The 13,075-nt window shown below is 45.0% G+C and overlaps 1 protein-coding gene across 2 annotated transcripts; it reads right to left on the bottom strand.

Annotated features, from left to right (window-relative positions):
* Window positions 1-8,946: 8,946 nt before the first annotated feature.
* LOC130527230 (uncharacterized) lies at window positions 8,947-12,555 on the bottom strand. 2 transcript variants are annotated; one of them, XM_057035498.1, is made up of 7 exons: window positions 12,441-12,555; window positions 11,474-11,555; window positions 10,578-10,766; window positions 10,342-10,418; window positions 10,075-10,228; window positions 9,891-9,976; window positions 8,947-9,648 (listed from the first exon to the last, which is right to left on the bottom strand). In XM_057035498.1, exons 1-7 carry the CDS (start codon window positions 12,538-12,540, stop codon window positions 9,503-9,505), a joined length of 834 nt encoding a protein of 277 aa, XP_056891478.1. In that variant the 5' UTR covers window positions 12,541-12,555; the 3' UTR covers window positions 8,947-9,502. The 2 variants fall into 2 exon arrangements, with proteins under 2 accessions (XP_056891478.1, XP_056891479.1); XM_057035499.1 differs by having other exon boundaries at window positions 10,342-10,395; window positions 10,579-10,766.
* Between the last annotated feature and the right edge of the window lie 520 nt (window positions 12,556-13,075).

Genomic DNA, 13,075 nt, shown 5'->3' with positions numbered 1-13,075 from the left:
ATTGAACTCTTTGGAGAAGGTTTCGTCAGTCATGTGACAAATTTGGTTTTTAAGAATATCTGAGCAATTCTTCTGTTGTTATTGTGCAAGTTCTGAAGAAAACGATCAATGGAAGTCTCACAGGCGCGCAGAAAACATGCAAATGTGGCAGAAAATAACACATATCCGACACAACGACTGAATCAAGAACCAGGTGTCAATAAGCACGTGAACATTAATAATTTAACAAACAAGGTAGGAGCATACTAAATAGAATAAACTGTGATTAACTTAAGACATTTCTGTGTCTTACAGAAACCTGACTTAATGAATATCTTACACAAACACACCCTTGTACATGTATCTTTGTGAGGACTCCTTCATGGACACAGGCCTTTACCCTTACCACTCCAACTAAGCCCCCCAGCCCTAACCTTTGACCTTTAAACCATGTCTGAACCCTCAAACGGCCTCGGAGGTTGTGAAGACAAGTGAAAGTATCCCGAAAATGTCCTCACTTTGTTAGTAGAATGCAGTACCCAGGACGTAGCAAAAGCAAAAATACACGCAGAGCTATTTATGAGTTATGCCGATATTTCAGATGAAATTCGAGAAAAATATTCTCATCATTTGAAGTCATCATAACATTCAGCCTCATTCTAATTTTGAAAGGATTCAGAACCTTTTTTTCCAATGAAGCGGTTTTACTGATAAACTATATTTAAAGCAGATATTTTGAATTCTTTACTTAACCTTTGTTACCGAGCTGTCAGAAATAATAACACTGAACTGTTATTATATATCACCTTTTAATATAATTAATAAAAAGACATTACATTATAAATGAGCAGTTTTTTAAAAAAAAAAGTATTTTCTAAAATATGTATCTTTGATTCAGAACAGTTTAGACAGGCCTCTTGTATCAAGAACACACGGTATCAGTCTTATCAGCATTTATTTTAGGAAACTCAGCCTTGAAACACAGCTTAGCTGCTTTGCTTGGCAGGAACCTAATTTCCCTAAACTAGCCCAGTACAGCATAAACATGCAGGAATAACTTGAGAAACACGAACCTACCGGGTCCATCTTCTACTAATCTTTCTCTTTTATTGCACTTATTGAACCCTGGGACATCTGAAATAACTTAATGCCCCCGCCCAGCCAACGTTCTTATAGAGAAATCTTCTGTCTGTTTCACTTCGTTTTCATCAGGCCTCAGTTTGCATTTGGCGGTGGGAGCTGAGCCAAGCACATTTCTCTGACTCATCAGTTGGGGGGGGGGGGTGGAGAACAAGAGAAAGAAGGGGGGGGCAGGAGGTGGCAAGTTCGGAGTTTCCCTTTGCTCTTGCAGGCAAAGGCCTGAGCAGCAACACTGAGCAACAGGCGGAGGGAAGAAAAAGTGCTCTATTGTTTCAGGCCCTTCTGGCATAGTGAGCCTTCCTGAAACACACACACACACACACACACACACACACACACACACACACACACACATAAACACAGGCACACACATGCACAAATGTGCCAAAAATTGAAGAAAGCTGCTGTGGGAGAAAATTTCTAAGAATTTCGCTGAATTTTTTCTTCTGGCAAGTCAGACCGCACTTTTAAAACGGCGTCTCATGACTGGGACGATCAAATATCTCGTTACAGGCCAACAGCTTCAAACGGACGCTTCTAACAGAGGAAAGAGAGGAAAACAGAAAAAGGCCTCGGCGTCGCTGCGATTTCTGCCTGTGTACGCTGACGGGGTGCCAGCTTTTACAGCACACCCGGACTTTTTCGGCATAAAAAGGGAAGGCCGAGAACATCTTTCTCCAAAAAGAGATGTGGGGGGGAAGGGGGGGGGGGGGGGAGGGGGAGTCAAAGCCGTTACATGAGTGATGCTGATTTCTAAGAAGCAACTGGACATTCTTTCTAGGAATCGTCATGGCTCGATTTAGAAGAGTTTTCAGCCTGAATACCCCGATTGTGGCATAAATGTGCTTCCTCTTTGGTAGCAGCTAAACCGCCTGATATCAGTGTGTTGTGTTTATCAGCAGGAGATTGTGAAACGCAGCGACGCAACGAAAACGTTTCCCTTCTCATCTCAGGACCCCTTTCAGGAAAGCGCCCCCACCTCCTCCCAGAGCTGCCAGGGAGGCTCCGCTGTTTGTTTTCCACTCCGGCGTGAGGACACTTTAAACAAGAGTGACGGCAGGGTCTATTTTCTACACGTGGAAGGCAGGGGGAAACTCAAGACTGGTTTTACCCACTTCCTGGAAGTGGTAAAGTGAGCAGGAGGCCCCTCTGTCGGGGAAAGGGGAAGATAGAGACATTATGTGACGAAATGTGCACAGATGGAGACTCAAAGAGGAAAAAGCTTAGAAATCGGCCCATCAAACCCATAGAAAATCCCGTCTGAGGTCGTATGCAGTGGGGCCTGACGCCTTCACATGCGTGTAATCCCCGTGTCCGCGCTTCGAGAGTTTAGGCTTGGAGCCAAAATACATCACCCGGATGACATATTTCAGCAGACACAGATAGTGGGGGTCTTAGCGTACCTGTTACAAGTATCTGATTTCAGGCGAGCTGCCTCAGCGCACACACACAAACACAAACACGCACAAACACAGGCACACAGAAAGCCTCCAGGTGGGTGAAAGAGGATGCAGAATGTGGCAAAAGCAGCGAGAAATGCAAAAATCCAGCAGATGTTGTATGAGATAGAAAAAGCAGGGCTAACGTGGACAGCAACAGGGTGCGAGTGTGGGAGTTAAAAAGCTCCTTCCAAGGCTCCAAGGTAGAAAGGATAAGAGAAAAGACACGCAGGAATGTCCCACTTTACTTTTCAGGTCCGAAATGACAGGATATTTAAGCCCCCGTGATCAATTTCTTCCGAAGGCCTGCCCGCTTCACACATGGACACACACACCCACACCCACACACACACACACACACACACACACACGCCTTCTGACTCAGCAGCCTTCTCCTCTGTCACAGCAGTTAAATGTTACGAGTCCTGCACGGCAACCGCGGCCGCACTCGTGCGCCACAATGTGACCCGGGTGAAATGCGGGGGTGCACGAGTTTGGTGTTATCAGAGTGTTTAGAACTCTTAAGAGATACGGTCCAAATAAATGAGACGTGGAAGTTGAGGTAGGGAACAGAACAGACTGGAGCCAAACAAAGCGTCCCTTGTCCTCCTCTTTCTCCTCCGCCTGCTCTCTCCTGTCACTGAGGAGAAGCTAAGGAGGTCACCGGCTCTCTACTAAGCACTCAATCAACCTGCTCGTCCTGAATACGAGGCCCGGTTCCCTCTGTTTATCAGCTTGTTACGCTGCCAGGCTACACCGCCAAGGGCACCCAGGTGCCATCAGGGCCAGATGCCAGTTTAATTGGGTCCACGCTGTCCTGAAACTCACAGGGCGGCTCTGTTTACTGCCAGAAAATTCACAATAAGAGCAGCCTTTTGACAACAGTCGTGGCAAAATATGGCCCGGGTCGACCCGTCTGTGGAGGATCTTCTCCTCCCTCGTTTCATGTACCGACGATGACTGCTGGAAAATGAGTCAGTCGTTACGAGGCGGATCAACTGAAGTTGATGAGAATATATAACGGATGAGAGTGAGAACAGAACACCCGAGGAATCTGGCAAATTAGCCACGGCGCCGCTCGATTCGGGATCATTGGTGCGACTCGTGGGGATAGGCAGCAGAAAGTGTCGGTGACATTTCAACAATATCTGAGTTTTGGGCTGCAAAAAAAGGGAGAAAGTTGGGGCAGAAGAAGGTTTTGCCACTGTAAATTGCGAACCTTTGTGCTCACGGGCCACGATACAACATCATATTCAGACTGTCAGCGAGTTGCAAACCCGAAAAAGTGTCTGCTAGAATGCATTTAAGTCGAACCTGAATTGCCGGGGCAATTTACTGGCCCCTGTGGTGGAGTGGGAGGCATTTAGCAGCTGAATTCTACCACGGGCTGTTGCTGGGGTGCGAATGAACACACGAGGCTGCAGATGCCTCTATCAGCTGTGACAGTCAGGTCACATTCCTTTGTTATGTGCTGTCCAGTGGGCCTTCCCCTTCGGAAAACTAATTATAACTGAATGCAGATGCAAAGACGGAGCCACTGACCACATCTTCAGAGAAAAAAATGTATCGGGAGGGAGAATAAAGGGCAGGAAAAACAGTTATATTCTCCTGAATGGAGGGTAAAAGAGCTCAAGCACTGTGGAAAACGTCACAGATTGCCCTGCTCATTTTTTCTATATTCTGTGTGTGTGTGTGTGTGTGTGTGTGTGTGTGTGTAAAAGAGGGAGCGGCAGACAGAGACAGGAAAAAGAATGTAATTCATCTTTAAAAGGGCAAATTCCCTGGTGATGCCGGGTGTGCAGAGTGTGCCTGTGTGTTTGCGGAGCGTAGAAATGGGCGTGGGAGGTACGAGCTAGTTATGCTACAACGTTCCTTATCGCCCCACAGAGAAATGCGGGGAATGAGGTTTCTGGGTTCTGTCTGATCCAAAGTGACGGAACCCATCCATCCCAGCTCTGCCGCTTACATCAACCCAAACGCTCAGCAAGTAGCACGTTGGCTAATTTGACCTGCTGCATCCAAAAGCACAAGAATAGACCTCAAACACAGAATATTCTCATCAGGTATTCATTTAAAGAGTGGTAAAGTGAGCCCCACTTTCTCCTCTAGCCCCAAGGTTTTTTATTCTATTAGCGTTCATGATGGACAAGTGACAAATGTTCTGTCTCGTGTGATTTCGCAACTCAGTTAACGACTTTGAGCGGAGCTGATTGAGTCTCGACTACATCCTCTCTGAGAATGAAGCCCGACGAGACGTCAAAGTTTATGCATTGTGCAGATGAGTTGTAAATGTGAGAGTCTGACTAAAGCACATTACATCTGGCTCATCTGTAATTCAGATGCAGGGCTCATCACAGTGACTCTGCACAAACCAAGTGTGTGTCACAGGCAGTGTGTGTGTGAATTCTCTTCTCAGAACAAAAGCATGTTTCCGTGCTGCTGTTTGCCTTTTGCCTTTGTTTGTTTACGTTATTTTGTAATTATTTCCTTTGTTAATTCTTTCCTGTTTCTCTACATGTGCTCATTTTGTCACCTCGGTTTCCCCCCGATGCAGTTTAATCTGCACGTTCTCATTCCTTCCGTGCCTCTTATTTCCTCCTTCATCAATGACAGGCTGCCCCCCTCACCCTCCCCTCCTCCGTCCTTTCTTTTATATGAGTGGTGGGTCTGTGGGGCCCTTGTTATCCAGCACCTATCCAAGCATCGCTCAGCTGGGAAGCCAGACGAGCCGGATGGGCTAGTGTCAGACAGAATGACAAAGATGTCTGGCTAGAAGATGCAACAACAGGGGGGGACAGCGACGCAGACCCTTCCAGACAGGCTGAAAGATGGAAAAATGTGGGCAGACAGACAGGCAACGCAACCGACCAGCAGGTCGCACGAAGCAAAGGTCAGGTGCACAGCTGATAAACACCGCCTCCTACTGGGCCTGCTGCGGTACTGCAAGTGGGCAGTCAAGGACACGCGGAAAGACGGTGGACTGCAGATTTCACCTGAACTCCAGTGACGCATCACAAGCCCCCAGGCTGCCCGCAGAGATGCTCCAGCTGCATTTGAAGCTCCACGGCATCAGTTTGGTAGAGTCAGACTTATGAGATGACATTTTGCGTGTGAGAAATACACGACAGCCTTTCTGCAGACAATACTAATTTGACATTTTATTAAACGGTGATTATTTGAAGTCATCTGCGTCTGATCAACTGTGCCACCAGCCCGGTTCAGGGACACCCTGTCCCGCATGTTCTCCAACACATGGACTTCGAATGGACGGTTTCTTATGGGGCTCGATGAGAAGGTGATTGTTCTCATTCAGGTTTGTGTGTGCGGCGAAACAGTTCTAACACACATGCCGGAGGTGGGGGTCTAGAACAATGCCCGATGAGGTACGCGCCGAGGTTCTAATTGCCAGTCGTAAAACACCAGAGGCAAGTCATGATCTCACTGAGCTACCTTCAGATGTGAGGAACCAGCTGGTTTCAGCAAGAGACAGATGAGATAAAACAGATGAGTTTTCATTTTGAATTTTGAGCGTGCGAAAATGAGGACTGATGCTTCAAAAAGGCTTCAAAACCTGAAAGAACACAGTATCGTTTAAAAAGAAAACACAGCGCAACTAAAGTCCTATAAGAGAAGATTCTAGAGACGATTGGCTGGTCTGTGCTGAAAATGTTGCCGTCGATCAAGTCGGGAGGAATCTCTGCCAGTGCCGATGTTCTGCTATGTTCCGTACCTTCATAAAACCCACCCGGTCACGTTAAGAATGTCCATCAGCTGTGTTCCAGTGACGCACCGGACATGAATTTACCAGGAACGAGCTTCTAAAACTGGTGCGGAGCTCCGGTTTCACCATATGTTGATGGTTTCAGGCCCTCTGATTCCAATTGCTGTGACTCAGTCAAATCTGTTGCTTTTACTCTGTTCACCAGATGTGGCGAGAGATTTCCTTCTGTTAGTTCCCCTCTGGATCTGAAGCACTGCTGCACTGGCTCAGGGTATCGAAACAAAGCTAACCCAGTTGGATAAAGGTTTGGGAGCGTTTAGAAGCAGGGGACCTGGACGCGATGCGGCCACAAACGTCACTGCTGGTGTTCTCCATTACGGTGGCGTATTTCTGTGCTGTTGACAGCAAGGAACTCAGAACCTCTGACAAATCAATACGATTACATCCTCACGGCCATCAAAATGTTCCCAAAGGAAAATTTACAGTCCCTGCCGTTGTTAAGTTTAATACAGCCGTAGTAAAATTAAATTGCTGTTTCTTTCCTGAGTGAGGCGGCTTTTCCAAAAAAGAGCCTTTTGTTTCCATCTTTTACCAATTTTCACAATTGTGGACTGAAGATAATGGTTTGAATTTACCAGAATCCTGTGCTTCCTCCAAAAGAGCCAATTTATTTATGTTCCTGCTCTTCTGAGATCTGGCTGCGGTCAGCTCACCACAGGCTTCTTCCGGGATTTGCCGTCTTATCGCCAAAGCGGAATGACCAGACGCGTTTAGAGGAGACAAGAGAAAGACGTGACTGATGGTGAGTCACGGCAGAGAGCCGGTCACACTCACAAGGTCACCATCGCTACCATCCAGGATCCCACCGATATGGAGCCTTTTAGGGATTTCGGACCGACCCAGTTGGCCTTCACTGTAAAAATCTGTGAACCAGCATCGATGTGTGACACAACAGCAGCACCGAGAACAGGAATAAAGCAGATTGGTTGGGTTTAAAACGCTATTTTACATGGCTGAATATCGAACAGCCAGCAGAATATGTATCGATATGCAAATCGTCCTAATCAAATGTTTAGTTCGAAACAGCAAGTATTATTGAGTCCACATGGCGAGTTCTAAACGGATTTCATGCGTGTGTTTTGCGTAGGTGAAAAGAGTTAAACAAACCACAATCCTCCTCTCTGCCTCCTGTTGGGCCGCTTCCCGTGTGAGGCGAACAAACCCATTATGTTTCCAGATCAGACTCCACGCCAACTGACTGGTCACACTGGAAACACACACACACAAAAAAACCAAATGTTGCTGATTCACAAAGGCGAAATGGGAGATTTAATTTAGATTATCCTCTGTTATTAGAGCACACTTTACCACAAACACTCAGATTGACATTAAATGTGACATTGAGCGGGGGAGTTTACGGTAGAGGATGTTTGCCCCGAAGACAGGAAGTGGGGAAAAGGTCTACTGAGACACATTGGAGCATTAATCACTCGGCGCTAACGTCACATGTTCTGCATGAAGCACTCCATGTCTTAACTGTGCATCTCTGATGCCACCCCCACGTAACTGCGTCGCAGCAGGGTTGTGTAGATCTGACGCTGCTCCTGCTACAATCAATAACAGATGGCTGCATGGGAGCAGAAGAGGGCAGGGAGGAACTCCGACGGAGGAAACAGAGCCTTTTCATCGACCAGTTAAACTTCAAAAACAACAAAGGAAACATTGAAGCAACAAGCGCGTACAACAACTTCATCTGCCGATGCAAACGAGCTCCATTCCTCTCTGCTCTGGCCAAGAATATTCATTAAAACGTATACGTTGCGCATGTGGAGTCCACTCCGAAGTGGATCTTTACTTTACTGTGTGCCAAGTTCACAGAGTGATTACAGGTAGGGGAAATGAACATCGACATTCAGTTTGGGATTGGTTCATGAAACCCAAACATGCAGAGAGATACAAACAGGTTGGAAACTCAGCCCAAGATACTGAGAAAACTGGGGTGGGGGGGGGGGGGGGGGGGCTTGTTCCTCCATGATTTAATAATCTGCTGAACATTTTCAAAAAGAGCTTCAAAATGGCCAAAATGACAATTTTATATCAGCCTTGTGCTTGTTTTCTAAAGCACATGTGCCACCCACTGGCTGATGGTCATCTCATGGTCATGGACACAGACCTGATGACTAAGGAAATGTTACTATATTTCAATCATATCTGAGCTACAGGAGTATGAAATGAGTCTGTTGGGTCCTGTGTGTTTCAATACTTGTTTATTTTAGAGGACGACCTTTTCCTGATAGCTATACTCCAAACGGTGGCTGCAGTTAAACACAGTCATGTACACTGAATGATTTCCTGGTGTCATGAAATATGCAGATTAGAGTTTTGAGGGAGAAATAAGCCCATTAAATCTGTGTCAACTGATCATTTAGAATGATCCATAATATAATCCTGGCATTAACAACACACTTTCTATTGAAACCAGGGCGAAAAAAAGTGTCTCAAATATTCCACATCCTTGAACACGAACCCACTGAACTCCCGGAGGTGGCGACTTGACTCAAATTCCGACATCAAGCACCCCATCTAGTGGCCAAATGATGTCACTGCTTCAAAAAATAATAAAATAAAAACTTGAATCTTAACGAATTAACGTGCAAAATTTAATGTAAAAAAAAGGTTTTATTGAAATTTTGAATAACACAAAGCACCGTTTTCCATTTTTTTCACGAATGAAGAAGTTTCTTTGCGTACTTGTTAATGTGGAAAATAGAAACAACGTAACCAAGGATGCCAATAAAGGACAACAAGGTTAGTTTTCATATATGACATCAAGTGAGATTTAAAAAAAATAAAATAAAATAAAAAAACAGCATTGTGTATGTGACACTTAGCTAAAATCACTACTTAAGATCACAGAGTTCAAAAAAAGCAATATAAATGCTGCAATATAAAATATAAAACCTGAATAAAAATGATGAAATAAAACCGAGTATAAAACAACAACCTGACTCTGGCCTGGACATTTTTGATGGCAGCATTGACCCTTCACACAGGAACTGCAGCAGAGAAAACAAACTTGACACAATTTAAACTGAATTTCACTGAAGGTAAAATACAAACAAAGAGAATCTGCCAGTCAGATCAGTCACGAGCGGCTTTCAAATATTTACAACGTAAACACCGATTATATAATAATCGTAAATTATAAAAGAAGGTGTCTAGATTACTCATCCGCATCTGTAAACTGGTCTGGTTCAATGGGAAAGCTCTCCCGAACCCATTTAATGGTCTGTACGTGGTGAACGGCTGGTATGTAACCGCCTGTGAGCAGATGTGTCAAGTCCTGCGAGGCCACACTGTCTTTCAGCCCTGGAGGAGACAAATACAGAGATCTGGTTCACAGTCATGGCTGTCTCAATCAATTACAAAACTCTCTAAAATAGCTGTTTTTATATTATTACTTCAGAGGCGAGAGTTCGTAAATGGAGTTAGTCACCAATGTTGCTTTAAAAATCCACCAGAAATGAAACTCGGCATGTTCTGGACCATTCTAGGGGGTTTTCTTGACGTCACTTTAACGTTCTAATGTCTCGTTAAAAAAAATAAATTACCATCTGCAGTAACCGAGTAAAGTTTTGTTGCCACGTCCTGGATCTCGCGGTCCCAATCTTCCACTTGTGGTGGCATCCCAGCAGGACTAAAACAGACAGACACCAACAAGTCAAGTCACCAACATTCCAATTCCTGGCATCATTTCAACTGAATCCGACTGAAGGGAAAAGGAAGGTGGATTACTCTTCAGCATCTGCAAACTGGTCTGGTTCAGTGGGAAAGCTCTCACGAACCCAGTTAACAGGCGGCACGTGGTGGACGGCTGGTATGTAACCGCCTGTAACCAGTCCGTTAAGTGTCGATTCCTGCAAAGCCACGCCGGTTACGTCATCGAGACCTGGAGGAGACAAAGAGATTTGATCTACAGCGGTCCTATAATGCCAAAGGCTCCATCTTTTCTTTCACTTTTTAAAATAAACTCATAACAAAATTTAGGGTATATGAAATTACCGTTGGCAGTAACTGAGATCTCAAGGTCCCAATCTTCCGCTTGTGGTGGACATCCAGGACAGAAGACGTTTAGGGGTCTTTGCACAGACAACAGGGAGGAATGAGGCAAAAGTTAACGAGCATTGCTGTTATTTATCACTGCAGATACACTATTTGAAAACATCACTGTTACGGAAGTCGATCAAATTCAGGATTACAGGCGGAATCATGGGGCACCTTCTCCAAAGAGGATTCACCTGTTGTTCTGTTTCAACTTCTTCTTTCTCCTCGCCCATGGCTTCACTGCAGTACCGACGCTGGCATGCGCCGAGGAACGAGACGCAGCTGAAGCTGAGCTCTTCTGGGCCCTGAATATCTTCAGGGAGGTCGCGTTAGGTCTCGATGCTGCCGCAACCTTGCCCCCCCGAGCTGGATTCCCAGGAGAACTAGAACAGAGAGGCGCTTTTTAAATTCACTTAAACATTTCACGTTCAGGCATGTTTGCACAGGCAACAGGAGGAAGAAATCAGCTGAAAGTTCACATGCGGTTGTTTATCAGTGCGAGATGAGACACTTGTGTGCCGAGGATGCCAGAAATAGAATTGTTGGACTACAAAATGGCGCCCCCCAAACTGGTTTTAAAAAACAGAAGCAGGAGTGCGAGCAGCGCTGCAGCAGAGGCGGGAGGTTGGTGCGTCAGCCTGCCAATGGGTTTGCTGAAGACCAGCAGTCCAAAAACATGCATTACTTGAACCAGGATAAGACTAAGAGAACCTTGCTTTGATCAAATGGTGCACCCAAACGACCCCAAACACACCTCCAAGGTTATTATTTGCCCCAGAAGCTGAAGGTAGAGGTGATCGACTGGCCCAGTATGCCTCCAGACCTAACCTAAATTGACCACCGGGGGGCCATCCTCAAGCAGGGGGGAGTGGAAGAGGACTCCAGCAGCACCCTATGCAGCTCTGGTGACTTCCTCGCTTAAGAAGGATAATGGCGTGCTCCATAATAATGGTGGTTACATAGGACATTGACAGTTTGGTCACAATTTGCACACGTTTACGATGAAGTCACATGTATTATCAGCTGTTTAGACATCAATGGCAGATGTTAAACAGGCAGATTTAGGATTACAGGTCAGGAGGCATCTTACCTGTTGTTTTGTTTGAACCTTTTCTTTCTCCAAATACAAGGATTAACTGCAGTCCTGATGTGGCCATTTGACATCATTTCACCTGTGAAATAGAATAACGCATTAAAAAGGTGCAAAGGGTGACGGAATAAAGTTTTAAATTATTCAAATATTCGAAACTTTTCAAAAGATATCAGATAATCATATTAAATTCTATATATACATATAAACGGTACAAACATGGACATTGCTTATTAATGCCATATATTTGTCTGTCTTGATTCATTTTGTTTTAAGCACATTTAAAGCAAAATTAACGCAGTTTTTTTTTTAAAAAGTGTAAAACCGGCGTTTCCAAGACCAACCGACCCGATCTGGTACGTATTAATTATGCGACATCATGACGCATTTTACAGCGCGCCGGCCGTAATCATCAAACCCTCATCTCTCCTTAGATATGAATATCTGATCTCATCAGATCTGAAATCGGATCTGATCTGAAGTCGGATCTGATCTGGAGCGAGATGTTGGTGGAACAACCTCTCCTGCCCTGCACGTCCACGTGTTTAATGAAGGGAGGTGGGAAAAGTAGATCTCGGAGAATGGCGAGTCCCAACTACACTTGACATACGCCCCCCTCCCTAAATAAGCTAACCTAAAATAAAACCACGACATCTCTTCAAAACCACAAATTCGCTAATATTCGGCTAATTGTGAAAGAAGTGAAGGCCATTGTCAGCTTATAACAGTTAATTGCCGCCCCCCACACACACATAGTGATTAGCCACGCTAATTGGTAAAGCTAACCAATGGACTCGGCCACATTAGCAACTTTATATGCGTTTAACTTAATGACATTTTCTTAAAATAACAACGGCTAATGCTCCAAAATAAATTTGCAAGAAATACACTTCGGCGGAGCAACTTTTTTTTTTTTTTTTACAATCATCCATTAAGTTGAGAATTTTTGCCGATTTAAAAGACTTACCTGTCCCGCTGCCCGACGCAGCGACAGCGAGCGCAACAACCGCCTCGCCGGCAGGGGGCGCCACCAGTGGTACCAACTCCCCTATAGGAAAAGTCGCCATTGGCAATCGCAAGGAAACACGAAATAACATGCATAATCCAAATCCTAATGTGATTGTAATATGGTTAAAAGTGAATAAATAACATCCTGTCAGTCACTTTTCCTGTTGATTTTTGTTCTTCTTTGGTTTTGGTAGCTTTTTGACAGTTGGCCTAGTTTCTAAACCTTGGAGGTTGTGTAAGGTGTAAAGTCAGTGACGTATTTCAATGTGACATTGCAAATTGATTGTAGATATAGATTTACACCGTCACTGTCACAAAAATGTGACGGTAAAGGGCGTCAATGCAGTAATTCGGACTCACACAAACCAAGTTCCAAGTTACAGGATGCAAGAGGTGTTTTTATATCCGGTCACTCGTGGCAGCAATTTTAGTACTAAATTTTGATTTCTCCTCTTTTACAGTGCTTCAGCTCCATATATCTGTATGCAGTGAGGCCTCACCAGGGTCATCCAGCACCACTGGCGTGCATTTATGGGTCTGAACTGCTCTTTGACCTCTCTGCAGACAAAGTCTTGGATGAACCTACCAGGGCTG

The sequence above is a fragment of the Takifugu flavidus genome, chromosome 6, assembly GCF_003711565.1.
Source record: "Takifugu flavidus isolate HTHZ2018 chromosome 6, ASM371156v2, whole genome shotgun sequence".
NCBI lineage: Eukaryota > Metazoa > Chordata > Actinopteri > Tetraodontiformes > Tetraodontidae > Takifugu > Takifugu flavidus.
Note: the sequence above shows the minus strand (reverse complement) of the source record. Positions and strands in the feature narration are given on the sequence as shown.